This window comes from Rattus norvegicus, chromosome 8 (assembly GCF_036323735.1).
Source record: "Rattus norvegicus strain BN/NHsdMcwi chromosome 8, GRCr8, whole genome shotgun sequence".
In the NCBI taxonomy this organism is placed as follows: domain Eukaryota; kingdom Metazoa; phylum Chordata; class Mammalia; order Rodentia; family Muridae; genus Rattus; species Rattus norvegicus.
This window is the reverse complement of record NC_086026.1, coordinates 81,535,473-81,548,104: the sequence shown is the minus strand read 5'-3', so window position 1 is coordinate 81,548,104 and position 12,632 is coordinate 81,535,473. Positions and strand designations below refer to the sequence as shown.

Genomic DNA, 12,632 nt, shown 5'->3' with positions numbered 1-12,632 from the left:
TCAGATTTTTTAAAAATATTTGTATATGGCATAGAGGTCAGTCAGTGGACAACTTGTTGTGGATCAGACAGATCATTGGAGTTGGTGGCAAGCACCTTGACCTAACTAAGGCCTGAGAAAATTTTTAATTTGTCTATAAATAAAGGATTATTCAAATATTTCTTTAACAAGATTACTTATATAACTTAAGAATTATGCCACTAGTCCATTTCATCTAAGTTGCATTTCATGTAATACTTCTGTCTTTTTATATTTGAATTAGTTGTCTCTTATTGTGTTAAATGGCCACACACTTAGTAGTTTAACATGATACATTTATTTCTAATACTTTCTGTAGTTTAGAATCTGGTACAGCTTGGCCTAGATCTTGGCTTCAGTGTCTCTTGCCATGTTAGTCAGGTCTGGTAGCTCTTAGGAAGGGCAAGTTGAATAATGATCTGCTGTAAGGTGTGGCTATTTCTGTATTGATGTCGGGTTTTTGTATGTAAGGTTTCTGGGAGCTCAAGTATTCTGATAGCCGAGAGTTCGCTTTCAGTAGAAATGATCCTACATTAACATGCCGATTATCATTTTATGAGATTCCTTGATGCTAACAGATTAACTGGCTGAATACATAGAATCCCTTAAAAGCTAGGTTATAGGAGACACTCAAAAATAGGTTGCTATGAACATAGTACTGCTAGAGCTAGTCTTCCATTTTCTAAATATCTAATTGTTTTCTAGTTATCAATATGCTTCGGTTGCTTTAAGCATTCTGTATCAAATCATGATGCGGTCTCCTACCTGTCCAGAAGTACTGTCTGTCTTGATGCTCCTATTTGAAGCTGTGCTGACATTTGGTCAAATGTGCTATTTATGTTTTTGCATAGAAAGTTTAATTTGAAATGTGGCAGGGTGGCCAGTCTTAACTTAAAATCTACTGGTCCTGCTAACCTGTCCCTTGTACTAACAGATCGTTTAGTAATATTAATCAAACCTTAGAGACTGCGATGTAGTATGATTTTGGGTTTATGAGTATGTGTGTGTGTTCTCACGCACACACACACACACACACACACACACACACACACACACACACACTCTTCCATGTATGTTTCTTTTTCCAAACTGTGAGCTATTTGAACATAGGGATTGTTTCATTCATCTTGTAGCCTAGAGTTTAATATGTTATAGAAACAATACATATGTAAATATTCATACTTCTATATATATATTTAGTTTCATTTATAACTAGATTAAAATGACCTGAGAAGACACTTAAAAGATACAAGAATGCTGGGTATGGCACATATCTTCAATCCAGCACACAGAGGCAGACGCAGGCTGATATTTGTGAGTTCAAGACTATCCTTGTCTGCAGAGAGAGTTCCAGGACAGACATTGCTCTGTTACGTAGAGAAACTCTGTCTTGAAAACCCAAAGGGGTGTGTGTTGGGGAGGGGGAGATATAAGAGATAGGGATAGGTAAGAAGAAAATGAGAGGAAAGGTCAAGAGAAGGAAAGACAAGATTGACAAGTATTGGCAAGCATTTCTGTTGGCATCTGGATAGAGATTGGTAGTGCATTGAAAATTTTAGAACAAAGAAAAAACGAGATAATACAGTTTCAGCTCTTGTTAATGTTGAGAACTGCTTTATGGATTGATGGGTGTGTGGGTGTGTGTGTGGGGGGGACTAAATGCCTAAACTAGAGAATACTTTTTAAAGAATATAACTAACATTTACTTGCATTTTTAATCATAAATACATTATTCTGTTAATGTAGTGCCCTTAAACTTGTTGACAGTTTGATTGAACTAAGCCAAGTGCATACAGGTTATTGTTTCCCTCTGGTAGTGGATTAGGTTGTATTTAATTCATGCACTAGATGTAATTTCTTTTATGTCTTTTAATACCTGCTAAACTATCTTGCCAGTCCCATACAATACTTTTTAAAATTCAAAGAGGTAAGATGGAGGGAGGGAGGAGGAAAGGAGGGAGAAAACTGCTTATGCATGAGGGTGTATAGAGAGATGGACGTCTGGGTGTTCAATTCTATCACTCTCTGCCCTATTGTCTTGTGACAGGGAGAACCTGGAGCTAGGCTGGTGGCCAGTAAGTCTCAGCAATTTCCCTGTGTTCTTTCACCCATAGTGCATAGGTTACAGGTGCATACAGCTGTGATTGGCTGTGTTTTTATATGAGTGCTGAGAATTTGAACTTAGGTTCTTAGTTTTAAACTACAAGTATTCTTACCTACTGAGTCATCTCCTCACAATTCCCTGAAAAATTTTGCTAAAAGGTGATGAGCACATACTTGTAAAAGTTCCAGGTATCCAACTGAGATAGGAAAAACCACTTGAACTTAGGATAAGCAAGACTTTGTTGATGATTGACTGATTGATAGTATAGATAAATCAATAGAAGTATCTTGAGTTACAAAAACTTTAATTGATTATGTCTTAATTCAGAAACAGTTCTCATTGATCATTTCAGGTCTATTTTCTTATTCTAGCAAAGGCCAACATTTCTAATTTTTTGCAACATAAAGTGAGCATAAAGTCAGAAGGGTATCTTATAGGCATATTTTATTTGTTGAAGCAATGATACTGTTAACTTAAAAATGTATAGGTTAAAACAGACATTTAAAATATTTTAATCGTTCCGGACAGTTCTGATGCATGCCATTAATCTCAGCACTCGGGCAGAGTCAGGTCGATCTCTGAGTTTGAGTCCAGCCTGGTCTAAAGAACAAGTTCCAGGACATCCAGGGCTACATAGAGAAACCCTGTCTCAAAACAAAACCAAAACAAACAAATAACAACAACAACAACAACAACAACAAAATCCCATTTAATTGCATTGAATTTTAAGCTGGAACTTCTTAATTTTCATATTTTTTCATTTTAATTTGTTCATCTATAACGTGAATAATATGGCTGAAAATTAGCATTTTTATAGAGTTAGTACAGCTTCATGATTTCCGCGAGTATATAGGCTGTATTGCCTCATTTTCACACTGTACCTAGAAATGGCAGTGAGAAGGGGTGGTGGAAAGAATACTGAGGTGTATTGAATTGTGGTATGTCAGTCAGTATTTGTACAGCGTTTGTTTTTAGGTTAAAAATAAACACCAAGGAATGACTTTGGTCAAGGCCATCCTATTTTGTACCTCTTTTTGGATATGACATATTGGACTGTGGTTGTGGTCCCCAGAATACATTCTTGGAGCATCACCATGTTGTAAATGTCGCTTGGAGACTTCTTGATTATGTGTCACGTAGGTATCATGGCTCTGTAGTAGACATATATAAAGCCCATTTAATTTGGAGCTTGCATTCCTGGAGGGCTAAAGCCGAAGTCAGAGTCATGATGTGCATCTATAAGTAGTTGTAATGATTCGACAGTTAGTTTGCCCTTGGCACCTAGCATTTGTGTTGGATTAACATCTCTTTTCCACAGAGGTAGTGAGGCCAGTCTTTGTTCCTTTCATGTCTTCTTGAATGAGAGGGTGTAGTCTGGAGAATGCTGTGTGGTCTCAGGAAAGCAGGGCAGGTCTGTCTGTCTTGGTCTTTTTTCAGTTTTCCTCATCTTTTGTCAAGATTTTAAGTTATCAGAGGGCTAGGCATCACCTGACATTTCAAAAATTAACTAGAAACATGATGATTTTGGAGACAGTGCTGTGGTATGTGTATGAGTCTGAGAACCAGAAAGAGATCTTTGTAAATTTTCTTTCCTCTGTCCCATATTTGCTTTTAAGGAAATTGTATTTTCATGAAAGAAATATAATAGCTACTGTGAAATATTCTTAGTTTTATTATTTCATGGTATTTATAATTTTGTTTTCAAATTATAATGGATTTAATGAGACATTTTATTAAATATTTTCCTTTTTTAATGACCCAGATTCCATAAGAGTAGATCTTTATAAGAGTGGTAACTCAGGAGGAATAGGATGAGAGAAGCATTTTTTCTAGTGCATTACAAATCAGAAATATGGTGGTAGGTTTTTTGTTGTTGTTTGTTTGTTTGTTTTTTAATCTCATTTTTTTCTTTTTAATGATGTGTAGCACTTTCCTCTTGTATGCAATAGGAGCATATCCAAAGGTCTTTTCTTTTGGATGATTCGAAGTCTTAGAGATGATTTCAGTGATGGTCTATTAGAATGTTCTTAGTCTTTCTTTTCTCCAGAAGCATTGAAAAATTTGAAGACAATGGACTAAGGTTAGTGTTTCCTCAAAAACTCAACTTTCCTTTAAGAGTAATAAAGAATTTTTTAAAAACATGTTTGTTTTTTTGGCTCATTTTTGTGAGGGGTGATGGTGGTATAGGGTGGTGTATGTTTGCTAAGGTTAGCACATGGAAGTCAGAGAACAACTTGTACTCGTCAATTTTCATTTTCTAAACTGTAGGTCTCAGGGATTGAACTTGAGATTGGAGGCAAGTGTCCTTCAGTGCTGTGAATGGTGAATAAGGAGCTCAGTTAGGAGACCCTGTAGAAGCCTGTCATTAATAAGATGTTACTGTACTCTCTTTAATATTTTGGTCTTTTCCCCCCATAGGGTTTTACAGACAGCCCTCATTACAGTGATCACTTGAATGACAGTCGATTAGGAACCCATGAAGGCTTGTCCCCAACACCTTTCATGAACTCAAATCTGATAGGTAAGTTGATGACTCTGTGTAAGTAGTCTTCTCAAGTGTCTGTGCTGAAACTCTATTACCATATCCTATATAAATATATAAAAGAAAACTTCCATGTTGCTAGAGATAGTCAAGTTTTCCTTACTTAATCCAGGCTAAGGAACCAGCATCTGGAAATCAGGGTCTTTTGGAGCACTCCTAAGAGTGTATAAAAAAAGAATTCTTGTTTTTCTTAGTTTAGGCAGTGTCTTTGTGATATCATACATGGTTAAGTTTTCTGAGTCAGAGAAACATTCTTTCAAGGGCACGTGTGTTTTACTATTTGTCTTATCAGGTATATTTACATAACAATTAAAATAGGACAAAATATTGACAAATTGTACTTTGAACCATTTTTCTTTGGATACATTTGATAAAACAAATATTTATACACTATTATAGGGTCTGTTTAAGTATTTGGACTTTTATTGAGAATCTGTAAAAGTGTTTGCAATTTGAAGGGTTAGACCTCTCACTTACATCTCATCTTTGTTTTGTCACCACTCTTGTTGATCATTCTTTCTCTCTCTATCCCATGCAAAATATTCTCCCTTTATATGTCTTTCTTAGTGTGAAGTTGTTCAGCCTGAAATGAGCCCCACAATTGTGTTGTTATGCCCCCACCCGCCAGATTGGATATCACTCTTTTTAATTGGATATCACCCTTCTTACAAAATCTGTTTCAAAAGAATCTACCTTGTAACATTTTTGTTCTTGTTCGTACTGTACTTGAAAATATTCTAAAGGCTTTATGTCCTTTATTGCATTACTGTCATTGGCATCAGAGAAATATACACGGTTTATGTGATTGACATTGATTTCACTACTCTACTTCTCAACAGTTGGTTACATTGTGATCTTAGAATTGACCTTTGACAACCATGCTGTTATTTGTTTGTTTGTTTGTTTGTTCGTTTGTTCGTTTGTTCGTTCATTTATTTATTTATTTTTACACTCCAGATTTTATTCCTCTCCCAGTCCACTCTCCAACTGTTCCATATCCCAACATTCCCCCACCCTACTCCTCACCCCCACTGCGGCCATCTCCACAAGGATATCCCCACCCTACCCACACCACCAGACCATTAAACTTCCTGGGACCTCCAGTCTCGTGAGGGTTGAGTACATCTTCTCTAACTGAACCCAGACCTGGGGATCCTCCACTGTGTATGTGTTGGAGGCCTGATCTCAGCTGGTGTGTGCTGCCCAGCTGGTGATCCAGTGCCTGAGAGATCTTGGGGGTCCAGGTTAATTGAGACTACTGTTCCTCCTACAGGGTTGCCCTCCTCCTCAGCTTCCTCCAGCTTTTCCCTAATTCAGCCAAAGGGGTCAGCAGCTTCTGTTCATTGGTCAGGTGCCCATATCTGCATCTGATTCCTTCAAGCTGCTTGTTGGGTCTTTCGGAGGGCAGTCTTTTTGTGAGTGCCCCATAGCCTCAGTAATGGTGTCAGGTCTTGGGGCCTCCCCTTGTGCTGGATTCCACTTTGGGCCTGCTGCTGGACCTTTTCCTCGGGCTCTTTTCCATTTCCATCCCTGCATTTCTCTCAGACAAAGAATTATGGGTCAGAGTTTTGACTGTAGGATAGCGACCCCATCCCTGACTTGATGCCCTCCCTGTCTTTCTGCTGGAGGTGGACTCAACAAGTTCCCTCTCCCCACTGTAGGGCAATTCATCTAGGGTCCCCCAATTTGAGTCCTGAGAGTCTCTCACCTTCTCCCAGGTCTCAGGTATATTCTAGAGGGTCCTCCCAACCTCCTTCCTCCCGAGGTCGCCTGTTTCCATTCTTTCTGCTGGTCCTCTGGGCCTCAGTCCTTTTCCCCCACCTAATACCAGATCATGTTCCCCTCTTCCCCCCACCCCATCCCCTTTTCTTCCCTTTGCCTCCCTCTCTCCCCACTTGTGGTTGATTTCTTCTCCCTCCCAAGTGGGACTGAGTTGTCCTCACTTGGGCCCTTCAGCTTGTTGACATTTTTGAGTTCTATAGACTATATCTTGAGTATTCTGTAGGGTTTTGTTTGTTTGTTCATTTGTTTGTATTTTTTGTTGTTTGTTTGTTTGTTTGTGGCTAATATCCATTTATCAGTGAGTATATACCGTACATGTCCTTTTGGGTCTGAATTACCTCACTCAGGATGATATTTTCTAGTTCCATCCATTTGCCAGTAACACTCTGGATGTCCTCATTTCTAATAACTGAGTAGTATTCCAATGTGTAAATGAACCGCATTTTCTGTATCCATTCTTCTCTTATGGGTCATCTGGGTTGTTTCCATCACAAGAGCCACAGATAATATAAAATATTTTGGTGTAACTAAACCAAACAAGTGAAAGGTCTGAATGATACGAACTTTAAGTCTCTCAAGAAAGAAATCAAAGAAAATTTCATGAAATGGAGAGATCTCCCATGCTCATGGATTGATTGCCAGAATTAACGTATGGACATCCTACCAAAGGAGATCTACAGATTCAATGCATTCCCCATCAAAATCCCATCACAGTTCTTCAAAGACATGGAAAGAGCAATTCTCAAATTCATCTGGAAAGGCAAAAAACAAAAACAATTCTTAACAATAAAAGAACAGCTGGGGGGTTGGGGATTTAGCTCAGTGGTAGAGCGCTTGCCTAGGAAGCGCAAGGCCCTGGGTTCAGTCCCCAGCTCCGAAAAAAAAGAACCAAAAAAAAAAAAAAAAAAAAAAAAAAACAGCTGGGGGAATCACCATCCCTGACCTCAAGCTCTACTCCAGAGCAATAATGATAAAATCTGCAAGGTGTTGTACAGAGACAGACAGGTTGATCAGTGGAATAGAATTGAAGACCCAGAAATAAAACCACCCATTTACACATACTTGATCTTTGACAAAGAAACCAAAAAATACAATGGAAAAAGAAAGCATCTTCAATTAATGGTGCTGCTCTAACTGGCTGTTTGCATATAGAAAAATGAAAACAGACCCATATTTGTCACCATGCATAAAGCTCAAGTTCAGGTGGATCACGGACCTCGACATAAAACTAGATACACTGACTCTAATAGAAGAGAAAGTGGTAAAGAGCCTTGGACTCATTGTCACAGACAGACATTTTCTAAATGGTACTCCATTGGCGCACACTATAAGAGCAAGAATTGATAAATGGGACCTCATGAAACTGGAAAGCCTCTGTAAGGCAAAGGACATAGTCAATATGACAAATCAGCTACAGACTGGGAAAAAATCTTCACTAACCCCACATCTGATAGAGGGCTAATATCCAAGATATATAAAGAACTCAAGAAGCTGACCACCAAAAAACCAAACAACCCAATCAAAAAATGGGGTATAGAACTAAACCTTGAACTCACAACAGAGGAATCTCAATGGCTGAGCAGCACCTAAAGAAATGTCCAAGTCCTTAGTGATCAGAGAGACGCCAATCAAAACGATAGCATCTTACACCAGCCAGAATGGCGAAGGTCACACCTCAGGTGACAGCACAGGTTAGCGAGGCTGTGGACAAAGAGGAACACTCCTCCATTGCTGGTGGGATTGCAAGCTGGTACAACTACTCTGGAAATAGGAAAGAGACCTAAATACCCAAAAATACCACTCTTTGGAATATGCCCAAAAGATGCCCCACCCTGCCACAGGGGCACACGTTCCCCTATGTTCATAGCGGCCTTATTTGTGTTAGCCAGAACCTGGGTTACTGAGAATCCTAGTCCTGGTGGTCTACAGATGCTTTGTAAGGGATCTTATCCTGTGCAACCTTTGTTTTTGTTTTGTTTTGTTTTGTTTTGTTTCTTTTTTCCTAGATTTAAGTAATGTAAATCTGGTATTCTAGTATGGATTTTGTCTGGCACCTGACAGTGTAAAGCAAGAATTGTTGAGTGTGACACAAGACATGTATAATGTGTGCTGAAAACCACTGGCTTTCAACATAAGGGTGAATAAAAGTTATGCTGATAAATGGGTCACTCCAGGTATCAAACCCATTAATTACATTTAAAATAAAACAGTAATTTCACCAAAGAAAATTTCTACATTTTTCTTTCAACTTTCTGTTGAGTTTTCACTTTAAAACTTTTCCCTCCAGCAGCATTTGTACTGTATAAGGAGCGTAGGTGGAAGTTGATGTTAAGGAGAATGTCACTCTTAGTTGTAAGAATTCATGACTCTTCTTGAATGTATAGCCTTACTTTAGCCTTCCTTATAGGCATCACCTGCACCCATTGCAATTACCTCCTTTTTAATACAGTTTTGGGCCAAGGTAACTGTTAAAATTGTGGGAAATAATTGAAGTCTGTTGGAGATATATAATCAGACACTTCTGAGCAGCTGTTAACTAAAAAATACTTCTATAATTCAGTTCGATGTTGTATTTCTTCATCTGGAGCCTTTATGAGCATGTATTTTTTTTTTTTTCTGTTTTTGGAGCCTTATTGGAATACCTTTAAAGGTTATCCCTACTTTGTAAAATCTAGGTCTAAAGTAAGTCTATAAGTAAGATTTGTGAACTGGCTGATTTCTTCACTGTATAAATGGAAAAAAAATTCTCATTTCTATAAACCACCTAGTGTGGTGAATCTGGTAGAATTGTACAGACTATGTACCTAATTTTAAAGTATTCTTTTACATTTAAAGGGGACTGCGAGAAATGACCTTGAAGTTACTGATTAGATAGATGCATTCCAAAAGGATTCCTTAGTTTTATTTTTAATGAAATGGTTATATGAGTATTTCAGTATGGTACCTTACACTAATTGATGTGCATAGCAGGAAGTGATCATTTCTTATAGGGTGGTAGGCAATCCAGCAGGCTGTGGGATGCAGTGGTTCAACTGTGAAGAACCCTAATATATGACGTGTGCACTGGATGAAGTTATAAGAGTCTCTTCTGGATATAATGGAGAGGGGTTCAGTGGTAGACACTGTTAGAGCTAGCTTAGCTCTTCGTTGTACATGTGGTGTTGTGATAAGCACTGGACCATTGATACCTCATTCCTGCAGCTCGTACCTTTGAAGTCTGTAAATGATGGGTGCTGAGAAACAGTTAAGGAGAAGAGAGAGGCAGAGAACAGAAGTTCTCATTCCTGCCAGCATACAAATATCACATTAAGCAGAAAGAGAAGCCATTCATCTAGGAAATGTTATTTATTTTTTTTAGTATTATGTTCATCTGTAAGTACATTTGTCTGAAGAAAGAGTAGATTATAAAGTGCCACTGTCTTTCATGGTGGAGCTTTGAAAAACTTGAGTGATTATATGGGAAAATCAGAAGTTTTGTCTAACAAGTGTTTATAGTGACTTGATAATAATTTTCTATGTAAAACTGGATTTCTATAATAATGTAGATATTTTGAAGTGATTTATGTAGGAAAAAAGCTATTATATTATACTATGTCAGTGTTTTTTTTTAATATATTTCAGAATTATCCTTTTGATTTTTCAGTCTGTAGTGCTAGAATGCTTTTGTTTCAGCAGAAATAAGCATACCCTTTGGGTGCATAACTAGACAGTTAAAGTTGTGAGCAGAGTCTTGACCACAGTTGTAAGTTGCAGTTGTGTCACCATGCAGTTTGGTTAACACAGACTCTAAATCTTTGGCTGATTTTTTTCTCTCCTGATCCCCTCATTGATTTTCATAGTCCGTCTTCTGCTGCTGGAGAGAAGGCTCAGCAGTTACAGACACTTGCTATTCTTGACAGCACCTGGGTTTGGTCTCTACTGTCCACATGGCGGCTCCAGGGGGTCTAACATCTTCTGGTTTTAGGACACTTGTATACTTAGTGCACACACGTATTTTTCTTTAATGATTGGTAATATTTTGGGAGATGGTCGGGCCAATTTACTAATTGAACTGGGATGTAAATCATGTGGAATTGTATTCCCTCCATTCCCCAAATGGTTGTAGAATGGCAACTGCAGTCTTTTGCTTCTGTGTTTGCTTGTGCTCCAGTCATTTAAGAGAACATGTGCATGTGTGTCCTGAACAGAAGACAAGGCTTCAGGTCATCTTGAATTTTTTCTTTTTTCTAAGGCACTCACTTCTCTTTCTTTAGAACTGCTTTGTTAGTGTTCTCTCCAAGAGAGACATTAACATGTGGTAGAATGGGGGACAGCGGAGAACTAAAAATTAGGGTTTCAAGGTAGCATTTACTTTTCTGTTAGGGTTTTCTAGGATGTTTGAGGTATTCAATACCTCTAGGGTTTTCTGATTCCATTGTATTATTCTGGAAATGGCTGACTATCTTGCAAATGCTGAAATGGAGTTAGAGGGAAATTACGTGTGTGCCTGAAGCCAGGGAGCCAGTAAATGGCAGAACTGAAAGAAAGCCAGTCCCCCAGTTGCTTCTACTTCCTGTTTATATAGGTGCTTTTTCTTTCCTTCCTGCTTCTAGGTGTTCACTAGGCCAGTTGTTCCTAGCCATAATTACCTATATTTTGGTCTTGATAAGTGGCCATGAACAAAGTTAAATAACCTCAGACAGTATTTCTGCCAGTTTTTCTTAGGGAGGTGCAGCTTGTTCTTTCGTAAAACCTCGAAGAACAATAGGAACCTCTTCACCTTGTATAGCCTACTATATCCAGATTCATATGACATGGTCACGGCTTTTAACAAATAAACCATGGTTAGGCTCTGGAGAAGGAGAAAGTACTTTGTAGCTGTTCAAAGAAAAGTAAATGTAATGCAAAGCAAAGAAGCACAGTGCCCGTCACATGGCTTTGTGTGTCTGTATAACTCGTTTAAGGAGCCTCTCTTGCCTCAGTGTAGTAGGTCAATACACTGTTTTTTACTGTCTCTACCTACTGCCCTCCTTTCCTTGCTGAGGTCTCTAGGTCAGCTCCTTCCTTCTCTACATCAAAGGAAGCACCACTCTGGTAGCCACTGTTTTGTTTCACGTAAAGTAGTTTGTGGGGTTTTTATTTATTTTTTAACACAGGAGGAGGGGAAATTTCAAGCCCAAGTACCTTTTCTATGCATTGAGTATTTCAAACAACCAAGTTTCAAGGAGAACTCTTTATACAATTGATATTGCCCACATTGGAATTTGTAATAAACCCAAATAAACCCAGTAGTATTATGGAGTCACACTAAAGTGTAGAATCACCAAAATATTAAAGTACAACAGAACTCTCACCCTAATGATATGATACATGTGATTTTTTTTCTGAGATAATGAAATGACAGTAATTTTCTTAAGGGTGTCACTGTGGCTTAACATCTGACTTCATGGAATTGCAGATGGATGAGTCTTGGATGCTTTCTCAGTGTTTAGTCATTCCCAGATCTCTGAAAGTACTTGGCCTTACTCACTGACCTGCATTCTCATACCCTTTGTTGTTTATAGATATGCACAGTCCCTCCCTCCCTCATTCCCTCCCTCCCTCCCTGTCACTCACTCACTCACTCACTCACTCACTCACTCACTCACTCACTCACTCACTCACTCACTGGCATTGAGAGAAGTAGTAGTTACCACTGAAGAGGCCAAAGCATGGAGAATGTACGTGGCCCAGTTCTTAATCTCTTCAGCTCAACCCTGCTTCCCCTGTGCTGTTTTAGATACCATGTATACTTCTGGTCTTTTTACTCTATAGCTTTTTTTCTCTTGTACTATTGCTTAGTGCCTTTAGTGCTTCAAAGCCAGTCCAACCTTTGAGGACACTTTACAGTTCTCTAGTGGTGTTGGTCTGAGAGATAGATAGGTCTTTCTTAAGGCTTCCCAAGGCCTGTGTCTAATTCCAGCCCAGTGAAGATAGACTTAAAATCTGAGGCTCCCTTTAGTAGGAGAAATGGCAGTTGCTGTGACTATATGGTCACTGGAGAACAAAAGCTTAAGGAATTTTTATATACTTTGTAGTTTAAATACATTGACTTTGAGGAGTGTACCATAGCACACAGTTGAACATTTTGGGGGACATTTGATCTGAAGAAGTCACAGGGCAATAGCATCAGTTCCTACCTTCTCCATTATAACAGCTCGGATTCGT

The 12,632-nt window shown here is 38.6% G+C and overlaps 1 protein-coding gene across 16 annotated transcripts in view; it reads left to right on the top strand.

The window, feature by feature from the left end:
* Positions 1 to 12,632, top strand: part of Tcf12 (transcription factor 12) — a 311,137-nt gene that overhangs the window by 134,233 nt on the left and 164,272 nt on the right. For all 16 annotated transcript variants that reach the window (XM_006243350.4, XM_039080907.2, XM_006243348.4 and 13 more), the window contains 1 exon segment: positions 4,541 to 4,643. In XM_006243350.4, the coding sequence (XP_006243412.1) occupies positions 4,541 to 4,643 (103 nt within the window).